The sequence below is a fragment of the Phocoena sinus genome, chromosome 6, assembly GCF_008692025.1.
Source record: "Phocoena sinus isolate mPhoSin1 chromosome 6, mPhoSin1.pri, whole genome shotgun sequence".
NCBI classification, from domain to species: Eukaryota; Metazoa; Chordata; class Mammalia; order Artiodactyla; family Phocoenidae; genus Phocoena; species Phocoena sinus.
The window spans coordinates 55148951-55173101 of NC_045768.1; the positions used below are offsets into that span (position 1 = coordinate 55148951).

Sequence of the window (24151 nt, forward strand, 5' to 3'; positions counted from 1 at the left end):
CAGGGCCCTGAAACTTTGTCAGCTTCATTATCTAAAGCGACTGGAAAACACTCCATGTGTTTCAGAGAACAGATAGACTTTCCACTACACAAAAGCAGCTTTGTTTCTGTATGTGTGACGCCTCCTAATTAGAATCAATGATTTTTTTATTGTCGTTCCTGATAAGCTTGTTTGCCTAGCTTCGTTTTCCTAAAACACTTTAAACGTTTCTAGGAAGGGTGAATGTCGGCAGAACACTGAGACAGGCCTTGAACCACGGCTGTGGTATTGCATGATGTTTACAATTTGTCATCCTTGGGGGTAATTTTGCAAGCTTAAACACACTAAAGGACATATTATATAGAGCCAGGCAATTTCATTTTGTTTGAATATATTTATGGAAACGGACCAAAAGTGTCCATAGAGGCACACTGTCATTTTTTCCTTTTGTGTGTGCCAGTTCATGACCAAAAGCAAGCATTCAGAGAATAGAAGAGCACTTATGACCACACTGTGTGTATCAAATAAGTTACTTTATGAACAGATGGGGAATATTGTGTTTCAGGGTCTTAGTAAAATAGCCCTTCACACCACATTTCTGTTCACGATGGTGTATCTCTCTGTGATTCATTTATGACCTTGCCCTTGATCATGAGCAGATCTCCCTCAAAGGTGAGTGCCTGTGGGACATGAAGACATCACACATCCTCATGACTTAGAAAGATGATGAGCAGTGGGGAATCATGCACCAAGAACATGTAATTTGGACAAGGTGGGAAAAACTGAGTAATTCACTTGAGATAACAAGAGTTTTCCCAGCAGTGGTGACTGTATGGCAATGGAATCCTTGGAGAGTAAATAAGAAAAAAATGGTTGGGCTGGGAAAGATTTAGTAAGTTGAAAAGCAAGTTATAGAAGCCAGCACTGATAAGAGAAAAGAAATGGTCTTTTACAAAACCACTTTGATGATATAGGGTGGCCACTCAAGAAAAACTCAAAGATCAAGATTTGACAGTTTCTTCTTTTCAAGGGGATACAGAGAACCAGGATAGGTCAGGGGTGAAGCAGGAGAGGGACGTCTAGTTGCTTGCTGAAGATACAATATTCTGTGTTTAATGTCCTCCTGTGCACACATAAAGACCACATTTCCCAACCCCCCTTCCAGTTAGCTGGGGTCATGTGATTAAGTTCGGGCCAATGGGATGCAGGAAGAAGTGAAGCGTGTCATTTGCAGATCCAGCTTCCAAACCTTCTGCACAATCCTCAACATGCTCTTCCACCCTAGACTCAGATTGCACAGCTATTAGATTGAAGGTTCCTGAGCCACTGAACAATCACAAGGAGCAAGCTGTATTACAACATGAATAAGAAACAAACCTTTATTGTACCAAGCCACTGAGATTTGGGGCTGTCTATTACAGAAGTCAGATCATCTTAACATTCTCCAATAGCGCTTCCTTGTTATCGTTTGCCTTTTCAAATATCATGTTATTGCTTAAGAGTATCTCTCATCTCATTTTTAAGCAAAATTATTTCAGAGACCTTTAAGAGCAATGGAAAAAATTAATTTGCTTTCAGATCAGAACACAGGATACCCAAGGAAAAAAATGGCTGGCAACATTTTCTGAGGTGTTGGAGGGAACAAACAAACTGTCCTTTTGCTTCCTAAAAGTTAACTCAAAAACTTTATTTGCTTATTTTTAACATTTTATTATGGAAAATTTCAAATCTTCTCACAAGTAGAAACAATAGAATAATAATAACCTCCATGTACCCATCCTGACTCCAAGAATATATGTATACACACACACACGTGTGTGTGTGTGTATATATATATACACACACACACACACACACACACACACACACATATACATATACACAGATATAGATAGATCAGTTGATTGGTTAGTAAAAAGACAGAGATGTATGTATATATATTTGAGAGATACTATATGTTATTCTAATCATTGAGCGAGATGCCATGGGTAGGACTCAAAGATGAATAATGATGTTGGAATATGTAGTTATAAAGAAGAGAATGTGAATCTCAAGCTCCACAAATTACTTCACTCTGAGGGCTATGGTGAAGATTAAAGCAATCTAGTAGCTCAGAATTTGTAAGACCATTATTTTCTTTCCCTTTTCATTTCCCTAAATGAGTTTCTGTCTAAGGGAGAGGTTTAACACTTTCTTCCTAGTGAAAATAGCAACTACCCCTGGGAAGGCCAGTGCACTGAATCTTTTCTCAGTCATTCACCATTTATTTATATGTAGAATTTTATCTTTGCTGAACTTTTTTCCCAAAAGCAAGCCTTGAATAGATGGAGGGAAAAAATAAGGAGCAAAAGCATGGGCCCTAAGGCAGCATGGAAATTCTGAGGGAAGGAGACAATAAGAGTTACCACAAACGTAATGGAAGACAAATTTCCATTTCAGAATTTTTTTTAAGGTGGGGTCCCCCATTTTCCCTTCATTACAACTGCTCTTCCACCTCCAAATCCATTCTTTTGGCTAACAAAGCACCATTTGGTGGTTTCACGCTAGAAACTGACTGGGAATGGGAGATGGAAGTGGCAGAAGAGAAAGAGTTTACTTGTAGCAATATTTCTAATCAAAGGATGAGCTTTCCCAGCTTAAAACTTAAAGCATTTTCAAATAAGCATGGTAAAGCACAAAAAAGAAATTGTTCTATAAATACAAGCCTGAGATGCTGCCTCGTAAATTTTAAGGACAAAGACCGGTCCGATGCCTTATCTGGAGCACTCTGAACACCTAAGTCTACTGACGTTGGCTCCAGGCTGTGCTCTCTGGTCACACAGGCAAATAGCCCAACATTGGGAGGCTCAAGCCCCAGGTGAGGTGAGTGCTCTAGAGCATGAAGCTCAAGTAACAAAAGGCCAGTCTCTGCTTTCACTCTGCCTTCCCCTGTCTAAAGAGGCATGAGGCCCTAAGGTGCTCCAGATTGAATCAGCAGGAATGGGTGCCATTTTGATGAGAATTTACTTAATGTGCACTCCTCTAACCATCTCAAACATTTAGCTCTGCTCTGTATTAATTCAGTCTGAGAAGAAAAAAATTCCACAGTAAATCTTAGCAGTCAGAGGGTGGGAGGAAGTCTGGAAAGGGCTGACAAGCTCAACATGACGAATACCAGTCCAACCTTTGCCTAACAGTACTTCACTACTTTACGGATTATAAAAGGAAATATTTAACTAATAGAAGGCTACTCGTACACAGGATAATGTATGCAGCCCCTGTCCACTTCTTAGTCATTCCACATAACTGCTCAAATAGCCTTTGGTCCCTAGTCTTCCTCGGGTTTTTAATTTTCTTTAAAGCCCACCACAGAAAATACTTTTACGTTTGTCTCCATTTATGTGGAGACAAACACTCCATTTATGTGTTTCTTATCATTTGGCATAAGAAAAATTTGTGTTTCATATTATAGCTGTCAAGAGATAGATTTCAATGAAGAATGAAACTATAAACTTTAAGAGACAATGAGATGGTTTGGGGGACATCAGAGTTTCATTTCACATGCACTAAAGCACTGTGCTTACTTCCTTAATAATGGTGCCTCCTAAGACTTCTTTTGTTTTAACTGAATTTGCATTTGTATTAACTAGGTGTGTAATTCTTTCTAATTTTCAAAATATTATCCCTGTTTGATAGTAAAAGTCCTTTGTTATTGGCCCAAGGTGAATTTCCAGCCTCCCTTCACACTCCTACCTAGTCTTGGACCATCGAACTACCTAGGAACTGTTTCTTTCCTGGACTCTTTCACACCCCTGTGTTATCACATATTGTGGTGCTCCATTTGAATGGCTTCCTTCCTTTTCTCTGCAAGAATCACTGTCTTCTTTCAAGATGCAGTCGCCTCCTCTAAGACTCTACAGAGCTGGAAGGTTCTTCCCCTGTTTTCCCATTAAAACAATCTGCATAGACCTATATCATAGCCCTTGTTTCATTACTGTGTAAATAACTATTTTCACAGCTGTCACTGCTAGAAGACTGTGATCTCTTCAAAAGAATGTCCCATTTATTTCCATACCTACTCACTCCCAGCTTCCAGGACAGCATGGCACGTGGCTTGTATTCAGTGATCAAATAAATGAATGAGCATGCATTGATTGGTTGGACACATCAGTGCAAATACTGTTTGGTTTTTTCTGTTTTTTTCTATTTTTTTGACCACACCACGCAGCATGAGGGACCTTAGTTCCCCGACCAGGGATCAAACCTATGGTCCCTGCAGTGGAAGCACGGTGTCTTAACCGCTGGACCGCCAGGGAAGTCCCTGCATATACTATTTGGGCAGGACAACTATACATCCTAGTTTTCCTAGGACAAGCCTGTTTTGCACAGATATTCCAGGGAAAGAGAACCCCTTTCACTCTCAAAATTGTCCCAATTTGAACAATAAACTATACGCTCACCTTAAGTTTGGAGCATGGTGTAAATTACTCATGCACATTGCCCCTGCCTCCCCAGAACTAGGTCATCTCATTTTCCAGTTTCTCAGTTACTTTTCAAATTAACTATTTTTTAAAGTCTTCAAAATTCAAAATTATTAGTTATTCTCTGTACTCAAATCCAGCATTCATGGACCAAGAAAATAAAAATAAATACTGTGCTGCAAAATAAGAACACACAGGTTTCATTCCATTTTCTCATCAAATTCCTATCTACACCAACCTCCCATATGAGCGATGACACCCACTAAACCAACCAATCTCCCCTCTGGTTGAGGCTGCCCACAGTTCAAGCCAAGGGGAAATCGAGCCTGCCCACCCAGGTTGTGTGTTTGCCAGCCACACATCCACCACCCAGGGTTACAACATTCATTGTCTTATTGATAGTCCAGAGGCCCTGACTCAGTAATTACAGTAGAAACTAATAAATCTGCCCAGAAAAAAAAAAAAAAAATCTCTTTTCCACATCATTCTACCCAGAGCTTGAAGAAAACACTTCTGAAAGATCAAAGAGAATCAGACTACCTCTTTTATGGAAAAATATATGTGGTCTTTCACTCTACATACTTGAATTCCATTTGGACTCAAAGATGTCAACACGACCACTCAGAGCAAACGTAATCAAGAAATATTCCAAAGGTCACAAAAGACATTTCTAATAAATCACCAAACTAATTTTCCACACTGATGGAGAATGAACTAAGAAAAATACATTTTAAAATCTACATATGAAGGATGCTCAACATCACTAATTATTAGAGAAATGCAAATCAAAACTACAATGAGGCATCACCTCACACCAGTCAGAATGGGCATTATCAAAAAATCTACAAACAATAAATGCTGGAGAGAGTGTGGAGAAAAGGGAACCCTCTTGCACTGTTGGTGGGAATAGAAATTGACACAGCCACTATGGAGAACAGTATGGAGATTCCTTAAAAAACTAAAGATAGAACTACCATATGACCCAGCAATCCCACTACTGGGCATATACCCTGAAAAAGCCATAATTCAAAAAGAGTCATGTACCACAATGTTCCTTACAGCACTATTTACAGTAGCCAGGACATGGAAGCAACATAAGTGTCCATCAACAGATGAACGGATAAAGAAGATGTGGTATATATATATACAATGGAATACTAGCCATAAAAAGAAACAAAATTGAGTTACTTGTAGTGAGGTGGATGGACCTAGAGACTGTCATACAGAGTGAAGTAAGTCAGAAAGAGAAAAACAAATACTGTATGCTAACATATATATATATATATATATATATATATATATATATATATAATCTATAAAAAAAAAGGTTCTGATGAAATGATGAAACTACTAGGGGCAGGACAGGAATAAAGACGTAGACGTAGACGTAGAGAATGGACTTGAGGACATGGGGAGGGGGAAGGGTAAGCTGGGACGAAGTGAGAGTGGCATGGACATATATACACTACCAAATGTAAAATAGATAGCTAGTGGGAAGCAGCTGCATAGCACAGCGAGATCAGCTCGGTGCTTTGATCAGCTTGGGAGGGTGCAAGGGAGACGCAAGAGGGAGGGGGTATGGGGATATATGTATACATATAGCTGATTCACTTTGTTATACAGTAGAAACTAACACACCATTGTAAAGCAATTATATTCCAATAAACATAAAAAAAAATCAAATAAAACCTACATATGAACAAACCTCAGGAGATCTAAAATATATCCCCTTAATCAGATCTTTTAGGAAAAGATTACCATAGTTTTTTGTAATTTTAAAAACATTATTTCAGGGCATGAAATTAGAGAAAAACCACAAAACAAATATGAACTAAAAGGAACATTAACTGTCATGTAGTTAATGATTTTGCTTAATGAGGATAAAGCCTCAAGTATTCAGCCTCTTAAAGTTTCTCTCATTATCTATTGTTTTTCATTAATCTTAGAAGTGCCGGGCAAAGAAACATAAGCCACGATTTGCTATGAAACGTTTGCCCAAATCTGCTATGAATTTATTTTCAAGACAAAGTTCATGAAAGGCCAGTTCCTCAGGTAAAGTGGATTAAATGCCTTCTAAAGGGAAATAAAATTAAACCACTACCAAATGGAAGGTTTCTAAACTGTGTTTTGGGATGTAAAATCCAATTTGACAGACGCCTTATAAACTGTGGCCAATGCCCCATCTGATGAGAATTTCTGTGGTTTTGTTTTTACCTATACTAACGGGTTTGTAATTTATAGTGACATATATATGTCTACACTATGTTGGATATGTCTATACACAGATAAATATGGTGGCATCTCTTTCTTATGTAAAATCAATGGGAAAAAAATCTTGTGATTTAGTTGTATCTTTTTAAAATCACTGAGTTTGCATTAAATACTTGACAGACTGATGCCTTGTGGGATACAATTTGGAAGCTACGCTCTCTCTGATCTTTACCAGATGTTTCACTGGTGGTGTTTCAGCCTCAAGAGACAAAGAGGATATTAATGTTAATTTTATTTATTTAATCACATCAGGCAGATTTGATAAAAGGGAAAATTCAATATTTTAGCAATTTACCAACTCTTCAGAAACATCCATAGTAGCAAAAATGTTTTGAAGATCATTTTATATTAAAAGCAGAAAGGCTGCATTGTAGTTGTTAGGGGAAAGACTCTATTTTACCTTTAAAAATGGGAGCAATGTGACAGATTTGTCAGTTCCACTTTTAACTCAAGAGGCAAGGAGGTGGCAATGACATTCATTACTCAGCACAGACTCATCCCAACCTTTAACTGACTATTAATTGTAGAGAGAGAATACTCTGCATATGAAATGGACACTCAGTTGAAAGCCTTCTGCCACGACCAGCGCTGCTCTGTTATCTTCTTATCCCTTGTCTTGAATTTTATTCCAAGGGAACACGAAATTATCCTAATCATTGTCAGGACACCGATGATAATGAAAATGTACTTGCTACTAAACAGTGCCTCCCTACGCCTTAACTAAAATGACAAGGTAAGCTTTCGTCTATCTAGAGTTCAGTGTCAGAATGTGGAAGCTTTTAGAGCACTAGTTCTCACCCTTCTGCACTTTAGAATCACCTGGAAAGCTACACACCCCACCAATTACATCACAGACTCTGGGGGTAGGACCCAGGTATGGGTATTTTTTAAATCTTTTCAGGCAATTCCAATGTCAGCCAAAGTGGAAAACCACCTCCTTGGAGTAAGTAGGCAATGGCCAAACAACTTTCTAGTCTTAGAAAAATCGCTTAATTTCCCTAGGCTTTTTTCTCCTCTCTGAAAAACTGGTATGTGTGGAAGGGAGTTAAGAGTATTATACTCATCGATTTTCTTTTCTTTTCTTTTTAGATAAAAATATATATTTACAGTTATAAAATATTTCAAACAGGCAGCAAAGCATAGAAAATATTATAAGATACCTATGACAGCTGTATTGCCACCACCAAACATTTTAATATTCTGCCATATTTGTTTCATTTCTCTCCCTCTTTGGATAAAAGATACATCCCGTGTCTTCCTATTTCTTTCATCTCTAGAAGTATCCACTATCCTAAGGTTATCCTGCCTACATGATTTTATTGTTTAACCAAGTAATTATGTATCTACAACAACTGTATAATACTGCTTAGCATGTGTTTAAATATACATAAATTATATTACACTGTATATACCCTTTTGCATGTAATTGTTTCATTCAACATTGTTATCTATTTATCCATGTTGTTATCTATCAATCTATAGATATATCGATTTATATATAGCTTCTTAATTTTAAATTCCTTTATATTATTTCATTAGGAATAAACCACAGTTTGTTGACTCACCTTATCTATGGACAGATAGGTTATTTATACTTTTTTAAAAAAACAGAGGCATGGGGACTTCCCTGGTGGCGCAGTGGTTAAGAATCCGCCTGCCAATGCTGGGGACATGGGTTTGAGCCCTGGTCCGGGAAGATCCCACATGCTGCGGAGCAGCTAAGCCCATGTGCCACAACTACTGAGCCTGGGCTCTAGAGCCCACAAGTCACAACTACTGAGCCCGGGTGCCACACTACTGAAGCCCGCATACCTAGAGCCTGTGCTCCACAACAAGAGAAGCCACCACAATGAGAAGCCCGCGTGATGCAACAAAGAGTAGCCCCCGCTTGCAGCAAGTGAAGACCCAACGCAGCCAAAAATAAATAAATTTATAAAAAAAAAAACCACAAAGGCATGTCTTCCTGCCACCAAGAGTTGCTCTAGGATAGATACTTAGACATGGTTTTGTTGGATATGCTCATCTTCACGTTTGCTAGATATTCTCAAAAATTTTTCCAAGTGGTTACACTAGCTTACTCTCACTAACAATGTTAAAACATCCCCTTCTCCATACCCTCCAATACTTGACATTATGAGAATTTTTTTTTTTTTTTTTTGTGGTACGCGGACCTCTCACTGTTGTGGCCTCTCCCGTTGCGGAGCACATGTTCCGGACGCGCAGGCTCAGCGGCCATGGCTTACAGGCCTAGCCGCTCCACGGCATGTGGGATCTTCCCGGACTGGGGCACGAACCCATGTCCCCTGCAACGGCAGGCGGACTCTCAACCACTGCGCCACCAGAGAAGCCCGAGAATTTATTAATTGTTGCCAATATGAAGACTGTGGAGTGATAATTAATAATTATGCCTAGATGATATTTTCCTGAGGTCCCTTCTAGTCAGGTAATTGTGGTCACCACATCAATGCCAAGTCTTATCAAAATAATAAAATAAAGGATGTGGGGGAAAAAAAACCTCCTTCCGTATTTTACAATGAATTTACTTTTCCTCAAGAAATGTCTTACATGGCTAAGGCTGGCCCATAACCCATAAATCAGGCCATAAAAGAGGAATGGGGACATGGCCCCAGCTCTGTATTTATTTTCTTGTATTCCATAATCCAATGTTACTTAAAAAGCAAACGGCCCAATAGTCAAGCCAAAACAAATACTTTGCATTTTGCCAGGCAAAATGTCTGTGGAGAAATGAGTCAATTCATACAAGATTCAAAGCTGTCTTCGGTCAGTGACATTTTTGTGAAAATCTGTGGGTGGGTAAAAGTTTTACAAAATTCCTTTTTGCTATTGGATAAAATTCATCCAGGAAAAATAAGCAAAATTTAAGTGGCGACCCACATTCCCCCTAATTCCCTCATTAACACTCCCTAACCTCCCAGCCCAACTGCTTTCTTTTGTGCACAAAGGCCAGGATCAGTGTTTCTGATCCTGGCAACAGAACCCTGTCCCTCTGCTCACTCTGCCCTGATCAGATAGGCTTTCTCATGAGAAGTGTGTCTGATCTCATTCAGAGGACACCTTCCTGGGAACGCTACTGAGGTGTTGCATACTCTTCAACTTAATGGCAAAAAGACCTACTACGGTAAAAACATTCTCAGTGTGCATTCAGTGGAACACTTACTATGGCTACTGTTAGGGATGGTTACTGTACATCTATAGTTTGGGGTTATTCTTTACATTGTCCTTTTAGGAACATGAAACACGGGGTTGGGAAAGAAACTAATTATAAGGCTCCATTACTTGCTCTGACTTGAGAATTTGAAACCTTATCATCTCAGAAAAACATAATAGAATTCAGCAAAGTTATACCTGGGAATGTTCAAAAGTTCTGATAATTCTGAGACTCATCAATGTTGAGGTTGGTCTAAGCTCAGGAAGGTCTAAATAGAATGATCTGGCACCTACAAATTGCTTTATTAGTAGACAGAAGTGAATAGACTCAGGTGTTTTTAATATAATATTGCCATATTCCAGTTTCTGATTTAACTGAGGTCCGTCTGTCTGCCTGCTGAGGCCTTTACTTCTCAAGGCCTTTGCCGATGGCTGGGAATATCTCTGTAATCAAGGCCAAGAGCGGGAAGAAAGCAGCTGGTTTGGCTCTCCACAGAAGTAGTAAGAATGAGATCTACAGAAGGGTGGAGTTGTTTGGGTGGGAAAGGGAAAAGAAACCATTCTCTCCTTCCAGTAAGTTAACCAAATAATAAATTAACAATCCTCCCCCAGTTCTGCCACCTAAAGTCCTGAGAGATCTGAATCCCAGAGTTCTGGGTAAGGCTGAGGAGTTACAGTCAGAGACTCTGAGAATGTGTTCTCCCATGCATGAGATGGAATTTGGCATCAAGGGAGGACACCAGTGGTAGCCTCTTACTGTAAGCAGGCTGTCACTGAATAGCCCTTTCACACATCCTCCTTTTCACATGACTTCCAGAAGCTCATTGTGCTGCCTGTAGTCATGGTCACCAAACACAATTGGGTCATCACATCTTTCTTGGGTCAATAAGCTAAGTGAGTGAAAAGGATGACTAACTCTAACTATGGTCCACAGAAAATTAACAGCAGTTAAACATACGTAAAACAAAAGTGGACAGGGCCTTATAATTTAAACTGCTCCTAGCCTTTTGCAGCATGTGACACAGCCACAAAAACCCAAAGATCACTTCATGTCTCCAAAAGAAGAATGTGGTCATTTTACTTGGCAAGGATCTTGAGCTTTGAATCAACGACCATCAGTTTCTAAAAAAGTGAGAGATGAAGCTGTTCAGTTTTAAGAGTTCTGTGTCTGGATTCCAAGAGTGTAAAGACTGGTTTTGCAAGAGGCAGAAGAATGCCTCTTTTTCAGATGCGCATCCACATTAAGCACAACGTCTTCTCTCCACGGGCTACAACTTGAGAGGCTGCTCAACTTTCAGGGCAAAATTATTTGCTGCCAGTTAGCTACAACCCTACAAATCAAGCAGATGACAGGCAGCAACATAACAGTTTTCACAAGACACGATGCTCATGATATGTACGTCTTATATTCCTGCTAAAAATATACAGTCCCAAGGCAAGAACTGCAGCATTAGTCAGCCCCTAAGAAACCCTGTTTTGTACAATACATTTGCACTATAACATGTGATTTAATGCTTTGTGGGTCTAGATTTGATATGTTATTAAATCTAGCAATCTAAATTTTGCAAAGATTCCATCTAGAAATGGGGAGTAGGCAGACTAGGGGAGAGAGAAAAATCACCTCCCATACCCATCTTGAATAATACCATGAAAAGCTATGCAGAGGCCTGCAAACATTCACCTCTCAGCTTATTCTTTCACTGAAGTATTTCTATTTTTAATAGTCATCATGCACTTTAGCAAAAGTCAACTTTATAAAGTTATACGCCTTTTCAAAATCTGGGTATAGTGGGAAAATAGGGAAATCCTTTTGCACAAAAATTAATTTTGCAATGCAAAAAAATATTTTTTTGGATAATTCAAGCCTATATGTTTATTTCAGTAAAGCCAAATCCAGCAAACTATTTTCAGCCAGGATTAGTCAGAACTAAAAGGCTGGACTGTTTTCCTTCAGAGACTGAATGTCTTTCTTGCCTGCAATAGGCCGGTGTGTTCCAAACAGAGTAAACGGAATTGCCTTCAATTGCTTGTCTCTTTCTGGCATTTTTAATGCAGAACCTTACTGACAGAGTAAGGTTTTGTTGGCTGGAATGTAATTATTCTTTTCAGTCATATAACCTGGCATTCTTACAATGTATGAGTTTCAAGTTTTCCTTAAGAAGAATCATAACATGGGGCATAATGTAAGGACAAGAAATGCAATTTCATTCCTCCAGAAATTATTAAAACTCTTTCAAAAATACCTACTGGATGGTGAAAAAGCGCTTCTCATACTTGCCTTACAACTATCACCTGTTTGGTTTGCTTTTACATGAATCTGACAACTTGGCCAATCTATAATCAAGCATAAACATGGTAAACATGGCCCAGATTCTTTATTATCAAGACATACTACAGAAAGAAGGGACTCTGGCTGGGGGAACCACCATCTAAATAAGTTCCTTTTCCAAATGATATATATTTTTTACACACATTTAGTGACCTGTAGCATATTCAATATCCAGGGAATACCTAAAATTCTCAGATTGTTAACTGTAAAAGAAATATTCCTGTCCATCTAAACTAATATAAAACACATGCTCTTCTTTTTCCAAGAGTTAAGCGAGCTGTCTGAGATTGTGCAAAGCCACCCTGGGATCCCAAGGGTGATGTCCTGCTTGTAAACCCTGAGGGTTTCTGTTAGGTGTGAAATGTTTGTGCAACCATCTAAGAGTCATATTATTCAAAAACAGTAAATTCTGCCAAGAAACAGAGATAGTTCCAGGATTGATGTTGTGAAAGGGGGAAGTGGGGAGAAAGACACCATGCCCGCTTCCTTCAACACCAAAGACACAGTCCCCTCTGGGTTCTTTCTCCTTATACATTTTCCACCAAACTCCCTCTCCTTAAAGTTCAGGGAGATCCAGTAAGACTCAGCTCCTTTGGTAACCCTGAGTGTTCTCATGCTGGCTATAAATCATTAACTAGACTTACAACCTTGGAGGGTGCAGTGTGCAGGCGTGTGGGTGTATGCAGCAACACTTTTACTAGCCAAGTTGCTAAGTGTGAGTTCCTTTCTAAATATCAGAACCACCCCTCTAACCCTAACACTCACCCAGTTATTGGAGGGAAGGGAAAATCACTGAATATTTACTTTGGAAAATAGCTAAAGCTTGCTGGTGGTGTAGTGTGTGTTCCTCTGCCCTGCACATTTCAGCAACTTCAAGCTGGTGCCTGGTGGGAATCAATTTTCCAAGACTTTGGACAGTGTGGCAGTGTGAACCTCCCCGATCATGTACATCTGCAGAAGAGAATCTAGAAGTGGAGATATACCCCAGCCACTAATAATTAAAGAAGACTTCCCCTTTCTCAGGCTGAAGAGGATACCTAGGTACCATGGATACCTAGACCCCTAGCATCCAAACTCCATAAAAGAAAAAAATGCCGCCTAACTTGTAGCAGCGTTTGTTAAACCACATACACCTTCAATGAACTCCCGTGGGCTTTAGGCGACTCACCGAACACTTGTTGGGCTTCTCCCCCGAGTGGACTCTCATGTGAATCAGCAGTTTATAGCGGGCATTGAATGGCTTGTACCTTCGAGGACAACCGGCCCAGAAACAAGTGAAGTCTTCCCCTTTGCGCTGATCTATGTGAACCTTCTCGATGTGCCGCACAAGTTCCTCCTGCTGGTCATACAAGGCGCTGCAGTCAATCCAGCGACAGCAGTGCTTGCCCCCAACGTCTTCCATCTCCCCATCCTCCTCCAGGGCGGCCTGAGGCAGGGCCAGCGGTTGGGTGTGGTGGACGAGCTCTGGGTGATGCAGGTGCGGGTGGGCGTGGTAGGGGGGCGGGGGGCCTTGGGGCGGAGGTGGCAGAGGAGGCAGAGGGGGTGCCGGGGGCAAGTCCAGAGCGCCGCCCGGGAAGTCATCCAGGCGCTCCGTCTTTAGCAGGCCCGCCGGCTGGCCGTCAGAGTCCAGCAGGCCGTGCTGCACCACCATGTTGTTGACCAGGCCGGGCTGCAGGCCGCCGTGCTCCAGTTGCTGCATGCGCTCATACTCCAGCACGCTGTCCTCGTCGTAGGCTGGAAGAGCCAGGCCACCACTGGCCACCCGCACGCCCTTCTGGCTGCTTGCCACCGAGCCTGGCTGGGGAATACAGCTGCCGCGCACCCCCAGGAAATGCCCATAGACCTCTGGTTGTGGGGACATGTTGGCCGGGGAAGACCTTGACCCGTTGATGTAGGCGACCAAGGACGTGGGCGAGGTGCGGATGATGGTATTGAAGTCTATCCCAATGCCATCGGACAACGGGGACAAGGACAGTGCTCTCTTCTTGGAGCGGGCCGAGTGGGACCTGGCCGAAGAGTGCCGGGAACTAGGGTAAGGAGAGTGGCTATTTTCCATCCCGAACAGGTAGGATGGCAATGAGTTAGAGACACTGTTGCTGGGCATGGCTGTTCCAGGAGGAAGGCTGAGGAGGTCCCCTAGATCAATGCCATTCTGAGAGCTGTGGTTGGAGGAGAGCGAAGGGAGAGCCCTGTAGCCGTGAGACCACTCTTGTTTCACGCTCAAGGCTGACTGACTTTCTGTCAGACTCAAAGTTGAGGATGCCAAAGACTCACGCGAAATAAGGGACCTGGAACAGCAGCCAGAAGGCGGGGAGAAAAAAAAAGACAAACATTTTAGCAGGATATGGATTGCCTAAGAGCTAAAAGAACATTGCATTGACAATCCCTTAAGTATTTCCCCTAATTACATTCTCGGCTAAACACACATTCTTTGGCTAAGATAAAACCCAAGGCTTTTAGTTCCAGGTAAATAACATTTTACCAAGAAGAACAATAAAAGCTAATGCTCACTGGAATAATAAAACAAAAAGACCTACTGTTATAAATAATCTTAATACTTTAAATGATAATAAATCGTCCTTGCTTTATTTTTAAATATCTTTTTTTAATACAGGGAAAAAATTAGAGACGTAGGAATAATTATTGAAGCTTGTTATGGCAAACCAAATAAACAAGTATTTATTAAGCAGCTACTGTGTGCAGCACACTACAAATAGGTATCGCAGAACACAAGTCTAAACAGAGTCCCAGCCTTTGAGTGAAATCTGTTTGGTGAGGTAAACATAAACCTATGCTTAATTTGAAAAGAAAAAAATAGTAAATCCTCAAAGTCATCCAGGGGACCTAATAATAATTTCACAAGTTTATTTCACTGACATTAAGGAATTTTAAATGTTTCTATAAAAGACAGCAGTTCACACTGTAAGTACTCAGTCACAACATCAAATTGCCCCAGAAATAAAATATATATAAAATACAGCTGTAATATATATGGGAGTGACAGCCTGAAATCAAGTCATATTTGTAATTATGCATTTGGGCCGTGCAGGGTTTAATCACACCTGCTAGTTTTGGATCTTCCATGAACTGTTGTCCTTGAATCAGAGCAGATTTGGACTGAGAGCAAAGCATGTGCTTTAAGTACTTCACTTTTGCAACAATTCCTCTCCTGTCCTTCTTACCCTTTACAAAACATGCCTCACATGTCACAACAGTTAGCTGAATAACAGAATGCTTTGTAATGTAGTCTGGCCACTTTAAAATTCATTTTGCTTTACTATGACATCATTGCCTTAAAAATCATTGAAGAGAAAAGCTATGCCCTTTGGATGGAAAATTTGTCACAAAGAGGCTGGACATAATTCATAATTCACTGTACTCCCAACTCAGAATAGTGTATTCTGAGTTGTAGTGTATCAGAAAAACCTGACTTCTTTATATGTACTTGCACTGGCTTTCTACAGAGATCTTTTTTCTGACAAAAAATTTAAAATAAAATATTGTATAGAATGTCTATCTTCCCAGAATGAACCCATTTACTACTTCCAGCTGTTAAACAGCAACCTGTTGCAAAAGAACTGAGGGAAAAATAGAAGCATTCTCATCCCATCTGTTCCTCTTCTTTTCACAAAATGGAAGCCAGAAACACTGTTTCCTACAAGCATGAGAAATCAGCAAGAAAACATCTCAGCTCCAAAATGCACAGTATAAGGTGGTAGATAACACCATTGTCGATGTGGTGTTTCCATCAAATGAAGTAATGTTTACCGATGACAAACACAGCAGGAATTTACGTCCAGTTGCCCCTGACACAGATTTCTTTTCCTCTGTCCAGATCCTTATATTTGGACTGAAGTCCTTCTGCAAGCCCCAGAGTGGTTTCTGAACCATCTGTTTTTTAATTCCCCATGGACACTTCCAATTATTTTCCCAGCATACCTGCAGCTTGTAGCTCTCCCTGCAGAGCTCAGCTGAAGGCTCCTGGTGATAGGATGTCAAGGGCCTTTTGGTCCCTTCCCCAGGGAGATAACAGAATTGCTTTCTGACCCAAGTCCAATCAGTAGTCGTGTCATATATGAGGCAAAGACAACTGACTTTGCTTTACACCCTGAGGTTTAGATGGTTTATATAACATTCTCAAATGGTGCATTTGCCTGGTCACTGTCATACTGGAGGATTTCAGATTTTTAAGCAGTGAATGGCAGGCAGAAAGTATTTTACCCATCTGTATATACTTTGCATTTGAAATTATATTATTTGGTTTGAGGGCTGCCTATAGTGAGTGAGACATGTTCATTTGTTCCACTGTCAAGAGATGTTTCTTATTTTTCTCAAAATACACTTAAAGTATCGTTCGATTTAAATTTGAGCATAACTCCATGCAGGCACATTCCTTAACTCCTTGGACATCTCAGTTTTCTAAGACAGTTATCGTATATTTTTCAGAAAGCAAATTCTATGTTCTATTCACTAAGGTAGTTATATGAATGGAGAACTCTCTCTTCTATCTTAAACACCTAATAAGAACAAAATTTCCAACAAATGGCCTTTGCCTAGCAGCCTACCTCCCTTCTAAGCAATTACCCCCGATCTCTTAATATTTCAAAGTTCTAATCCATGAAACCTGCCCCAAAGATAGTAGCTCTCAGTAAAAGTCCTCTTTCCAGAAAAATTATATACTGTCTGTACTGAGCCTTAAACATAGCTAACTTCAAGCATCTGTGGGTGTTATCTTCCTCAATAAAATTCAAAGTCCTCCAAAAAAAGGGGTCATTTTTATCTCCGCCAGTACCCACCAGAGTGTTAAAGTTTTCCAAAAAAATATTGATTAAGGTGAGTAATCAATCAATATAATGATAACCATCATTTTTAACTTATGAAGTATTTTCCCTTTGTATTATTTCATTTAATATAGCCTGTGAAGTAAGTAAATTGGATTGTTTAAATAACCTCTGTTTTACAGAGAATAAAACCAAGGTTCTGTGAAATTCCTCCCAGTGACACCAGAAAAAGGACCAAAACTTCTTAAAGAAGTACAAATAAAGCAGCATTTGATAGGCAGTCACCTAGCTGGATCACATACATCCTCCACTGTTTTCCCCACAACATACCCCACATGTGGTCCATGCTGCTCTGCTTGATTAAAAGACCTGGTGTACGAGGCTTAAAGTCACACGAGCTACAACTGGAGCACACATTTTCTGTTCTCCTTCTGAAACAATATGCTGAATGACTGTGAAAGATTGCAAAGAACTCTTGCCTATAATCCCTGCTGCTACCCACACCAAGCCTATGGGAAAGAAAGTGACAAAGAGCTGTGGTTCTATCACCATACTTAGAGAAATCTCCATTTCCATATGTTCATCTAATCCTAAGCATATTATTTCTGGTGACTGGTTAATTTGAAGCTATATGTGAAAGAAAGATAACTCAAACAAAATAAAAGCAATATGAAAAATTCAGAAACCAACAGTGAAATAGGTTAGGGTAGCTGGTGAAGCAAGAGCTCAGTAACTCTCATGGGGCCGTAAGAGGTGTAATAACCAAGCTGAACTGCTTGGTTCAATGCCAAGCTCAAAAGAAATACTAACGTATATATGACAAGGAATTCCTCAAAATGATGCTTAAGAAAATGACTACATATATATGTGTACATATATATGCATATATGTCATGAAAAAGAGATGGGCAACAAGAGTTACAGAATTGATCCAATGAAGTATTACTTATAATAATGAAATAAAGGGAAACAAATGCCCAGTAATAAGATACTGATAAAAATTATAGTTTTATTTATATACTTTTTAATAAAATGGAATCTTGGGCAGGAAGAAGTCATTATATGATGCTAAATATATTTTTACCACAAAAGATTATTACAAAGGAAAGTGTTTATATTAACGAAAAAAGTAAATATAATACTATGTAGATCATTATAGATCAATTTGATGGAAAGGGAAACGTATGCTTATGATGTATATGTTTGCCTACAGCTAGAAGGATATATGTCAAAATTCCACCCATGGTTGCCTGTGAGTGGTAGGATTCGGGATGACTATCATATACTGTCTTGTGCTTGTCCATATTTTCCACATTTTCTACAATGAGTAAGAATTACATAGATAATCAGGAAAAAACAATAAATTTTACAACTTTTTATAGGGTGGCCATCACTCAGACTGAACAGTTATGTGCCCATCCAGCTCCCCACCCCACCCCCCCCACCCCCCCCGGGCATTCCCCCAATACACAAAGCTGATTCTCTCTCCATCTCTAGATAGCAAAATGCCTTCAAGTTGAACTGTTGCCTCCTGTCCTATCTCTCCTCTTATGGAACACACAAACCAATTTAAGTATCACAAATAAATGTGACCTTTCCAAATTGCTAAAAGTAAATTCGATATTTCACCAAGCCAGTTCCCAACTCCTGTTTCTTTGCTCATCCTACAAAAATTATTTCCATAGAAGGACTCACAGAATACATAATCAAAACATATATATCAGTGCATCTCTAAGATGTTATCTTTTAAGGATAAAAATTTATGCTAAGGAATCAAATATGCCAGAAAACACTGAGATAATGACCCTTCCCTGCCCGACCCATGAAAGGGACTGCACTAGATACATGCATGGCTGGAGCAGCCTGTGCCCTGCCTACCTTCAGTTTCTCCATTAATTATGACTCTCTGCCTTCAAGGCATGGGCTGGACTTGCCACAGACAGGAAGCTGAAGGCTTCCCAATGACATCTACCCCACGAGTTAATTTTACATGCAATACTCAGCAAGTCTGAAGAGTCCCTCAAGGCATAATCATCAATAGGAAAATGACAGGAGCAGCTTCCCATCACAAAAAAAATCTCAGGTGAAAAACAAGTTTCCATCTCATGAAAAAATTGGCATAAAAAATGATCCAGGAACTGTGATTTCAGAGTCTCTAATAGCAGCTAGGAGGACAGTGCAGAGACACAAGAAGGGGAAAGGGGGATAAGAGGAAAAGAAAAATGAAGGGGAGGAAGAAGAGGAAGAAACAGAACCCAGAACTACAAGGCATCTCAGCAGATTCCAGTCCCCCAAGAAGAGGAACAGAGGTCCACAGAAGAGAGGTCCAATTCCTTCGCAAAATCACAGTTACAACAGATCCGGGACTGAAGCAAAAACTTTGGATTGTATTTCTCCAAGAAGACTACTTACAGAAGATGAAATAATTCATTTCAAACATAGAAATAGACCTTATACTTTGCACAGTGGTTTGGTTTTATGTCCCCTGTAATATCGACCTTAAGAGATATAAAAATTTGTTTGAGAAGGTAATTTCCCTATTCAATTATCTCCCATGGAGATAGATGTATAGCATTTATTGGACCTACTTATTCCAGCACCTAATCAGACATTGTGTTGAAATGTTATGGAACTCACACACGAAAGTATGTCTTCCTAGACGCATCATAAAGTCTTGAAATTCATGATTTCTATCTTTACTTTTTCAACTATCTCCCTAAACTTCAACTATTACATTATGCAGGACCATAAATATTTAAGATGCTTGGTTAGATGTGTGAATGTATGGCTGGACAGACAAAACAGCTGTAAAGCAGCCTTAGGATGCTGCAACTCATACACTGAAAAACGAGCAGCTAAGATGGATGTGCATGGAACATCTTTATCTTTTTAGGCCATGATATGACCTGCTTCACCAGGAATCAACAGATTAACACACTGGTATTTAGTCACAGAGGCCCCAAAATCTCAAAGTGCGCCTTAATTTCACTCACACTGTAAGCCAGCAGGTATTAAACCATTCTTCCCAATTAAGATGATATTATGGCACACACAGTTTTTATACACATTCCCCTACAAAGCTCAAATTAAAAGAGCTGCTTGAGTGTGTGTGTGTGTGTGTGTGTGTGTGTGTGTGTGTGTGTGTGTGTTGTGTGGGCATGCATTCAGTAAGGAAAGGAAAAACAGTCATGGGTGTGATTATACCATAAGAAGGGGAAAAAAAAAAAGTAACTTGAGACCTGGTATCTGAAGGAGGTATATTCAGGTTGGCTGCATTCATTGCCCTCTGTAAGCTAGGACTGATCTGGTTGCATGCTGTAGAGACCTGGCTTGCTGGTGGTGAAATGGGTCCCAGTCGCTGAACCATCATGGGACTGCTGGTGACCACTAGATTGTTGCAGCTGCCTTTTCCAATGGACTTGCACTGAGGCCCAAAGCCAAGAGCCCCTAAAAACAAACGAATCAGGTTAGCTTTCATGTCCCTTATATCAGAAATCAGTAAATACACATATGTGCACGCTTATATCAGGACTCATCTTTAGAGACAGTCCTTGGATCACCTTTTTGGTTTTTTTTTTCAGTATTAGTGATAGAAAAAAGCTTTCTCTAATTCCGATGAAAATCCATAATGCTACAATAGAAACCCTTCTATAATCACCACTCATACAAAATATGCTTACATTTTGCTTCTTCTATATAGAAGTGTCCAGTTATATTAAGAACCATATTTTATCATCTCTTTACCTAAAGGGTTAAGGTGGTAAGTAGATGGGATTACTTGTATCAAACCATGTTTTTTCTAGAATAGCTAATATCTTGAATGACCCAGCAAGGAAAGTTGACACTCCTGAAAAAAACTTGTTTAACTGGTTCATTTCATTCCAAGTCTGGTCTTCCAAAATGCCTCTTTAAAAGGATATAGACTGGCTGTGTCTCTCCAATCTTTATTTTTCCTCTTCATCCTAATATATTTTCATTGGACATACACACAATTTTTTAAAAATCAAGATGAGAGAACCCTAAACAAAACATTCATTCTAAAAGTAGCATGTTAACCAAATTTGACATAAATTTTTCATTTCATTAGTAACAATCTTCGAACGTAGTAAAATTTGGTACATATCCCAGAAGGGAAAGGAAAAAAAAGAAACCATCAAGAATCTGTGCCATTACAGAAACGTGAAGAGCAAAGAGGAGAAAGGTAAACACTGCCATGACTCATTTATAAAAAATAATAATAGTGGTTGAATCATTCTAGACATTCTTTTTGCATGGATATACTTTTTCAAACAGTTTTTGAAAACTACCTGTTCCAGTCTCAGTTCCCATTTCAAATAAATCAAAATAAATATGATCTCAGGTTTTTCTGGCAAATTGGCTCTAAAATTTTCTCACCAAATTCCCCATCTTGCTCGTTGATATATTTGGGATCAAAGTAGTAGAAAAGCATCACGGTAACTTTCCTTAGCCCTAAGGAGTATAATTTTTTATTTTGTCTTCTCAAAAATTAGGTTAATAGCCAAAAAAATGACTTCTTCATCTTTTGTAACATTCTATTCCAACAGCCCACAAACTAAGGATAAACAAGACCTTAGAGTAATCACCAATGCTCTCATCAATGAAACCACATCTCCAAAGTGCTAGGAGAGTCACAGCATCTTTAGCTAGCAGGAAGCCTTCTCTAGTCCAGGCCTCTGGGAAACTAAAATCAAATGTTAACTGACTTGTGTCAGTAAATCACACAGGGATTTACTGACAGAGCAGAAATGGAGTCTACAAGAGTGTATTTTCATGGCACCTGTGTCCTTAAGTTTAGGTGCTGGATGCTTAGTTTCTTCCTTGGATACTTTCCAAGATCCAAGAAAGGTCCAAAAGAAATTTCTGTCTGATTTTTTTTTTCAGATACACAAACCGGAACCTTCCCCTCTCCCTGCAGCTTCTATCTGATGCATCTTCTTGTGCCTTGAAAGATCAGTTATAGTTATAGATGATAGTCCCTCTGTTTTCATAACTCATATAACACTGTACCATCAGGGCTTCATCTTGACACTAAGAGTAGTGGGTACATTTTTGTGCAATGATCATAGACTTAATATCTTTATAAATTCCAACAAGCTACATGTGATTTGCTTTTCAAACCCCCTTTTTACCTTGGATAAAGGCAGTGTAATGGTTCATACCCTAGCCCAGTATATAAGACACTTGAATTCTATCCCCAGGTTCTATCCCTACCAGCCACTGCTACTAAAAGCAACATTAGATGTCAGGTATTCTGTCAAATTCAGTGTCACATATTCATCTAAGGAACTCATTCGTTTCATGCCTGTTTCCTTCACCACAAAATGGTATTAATATCTACCTCTAAAACAAAGACATATTAGCAGCTGGAACAGCACACCCAACAAATACTACTTGGTGTCAAAGCATATTAATACATTATTTCATCAAATCTTAGATGCCATATATTACGTCATACCATTATTTTATATACCAGTAAGAACAATAAACTAGTACATGGTGTTAATATTTCAGAGATAATCCGATGTGAAAATAATGCACACCTTAGCATAGATAAATACCAATAAGATTGCTGAAAAAATTATTTTAGCCCTTTTCTTGTTCCTGCTTTTCTCTCTGCTTGGCACAGCCTTACTCTAACTTGTCTACCTAGGAGCACCTCTGTCTTCAAGGTCTTGATTCAAAGGTCATCTTCTCTGTGACTTCCTCTCCCCCACTGCCAACTGAGCAAATCTGACCAATTCTTCTTTTCGTTCCCCCACAGTCTTTCGTAACACATTTGCCTCAGCACCTTCAGGGAACGGAAATGTTTACATGCCTGTCATCCGTTTATACTTTATTGCTTTTTAAAGACAAAGCTCTTGTCTGAGATATCGCTGCTTCCTCAGCACCTAGCCCAGGGCCTATACAGTACACAATAAAGTCTGTCAATGAAGCTAAGAATGAATGAATGAAAATAAAAGATAGTTATACATGATATTAAATACACATTATTTCCACTGAAGCCCTCCTGGTCTTCTTGTCTAAAACAGTGCCATTTTTCAAAAACAGACTCAAACTAAGCCAATCCTTTGATGTTTCTCCACAGTGTGGCTAACTAGGTCTGAATGGAAGATGAAGCTGCGGGAGTAGTAACTATAAATCTATCTCCCTGGACTAGAATTTTACACTGGTCAAGGCTGCCCTTGTAACCCTATACCCTGGATCCTCACATTCACAGTATTTTCTCCAACTGTAATAAAGAAACATTAATCTTCCCTTCCCCAGTGTCTCCATCATTTTCACTATAACACCTTCTACTCCCAAATTCACTGGTCAACTTGAGCCTCATCTAACCATAGAGGAGTGACAGCTTCTGACTATCACATACCTTTAGCACGAAGCTATACGGTAAATTTCTTGGGAACACATTATGTTTGTGGAGCAGCTGTAAGAATGTTCTGTAAAATGGCATCATCACTCTCACACAGGGAGGCAAATAACAGTCTGACCAAGAACCACTGTGCTTAATGCAACCATCTAACGCCAATTTTTTTTCATAATGCCCGACAGAATGAACACCTCCAGACTGCTCAGAATTGTGTAGTGCATTGTAGTATGGGCTCTGGAGACAGCCTGCTTGGGAACCCCCAACCCAGGTTGGTTGTGTGACTTGGGCAAATTACTTAAATATTTGTGTTTATCTCTATGTGTCCTCATCTGTAAAATGGGAATAAAAATAACACCACTTTATAAGGTGTTACTGTGCATCTAGTATTAATTACACACGTAAAGGACTTCACATGTCGCCTAGGGCATAGTAGGTACTTGATAGATGTTAGCTGCAATTTTTGTTGTAGTTGTTGTTATTATTGTTCATGCCTGTCATCACTTTTTTTTTTTTTGCTACATTCTCTTTCTTGAAGTAAGAAGAAAACAGTTCTTTATAATTCCTTGCACAAAACAAGATACAAGTAAATGATACTATTTAATTCTCTACCCATTTCTTTCTGCTTTGAGCCTGGAGCCAACTTTTTTAAAACCAGGTGTCATCACAGATAGAAGAAAAGTTTTCAGCTGGCCAAGTCTGAACATTCCTTGGCTTGTCATTCCCTGAAAACAAACTGTACAACTTTTCTGACTACCAGATGTGCCAACTACTTGTAT

The 24151-nt window shown here is 39.5% G+C and overlaps 1 protein-coding gene across 7 annotated transcripts in view; it reads right to left on the bottom strand.

Moving 5' to 3' along the window:
- Positions 1–24151, bottom strand: part of GLIS3 (GLIS family zinc finger 3) — a 702615-nt gene that overhangs the window by 317909 nt on the left and 360555 nt on the right. For all 7 annotated transcript variants that reach the window (XR_004350388.1, XM_032635007.1, XM_032635005.1 and 4 more), the window contains 2 exons: positions 20227–20434; positions 13376–14495 (listed from right to left, as the gene is read on the bottom strand). Coding sequence is in view for 6 of the 7 variants with exons in the window: in XM_032635007.1 (XP_032490898.1) it covers positions 13376–14495; positions 20227–20434 (1328 nt within the window). In the remaining variant the exon portion in view is untranslated. The remainder of the gene's footprint in view (positions 1–13375; positions 14496–20226; positions 20435–24151) is intronic.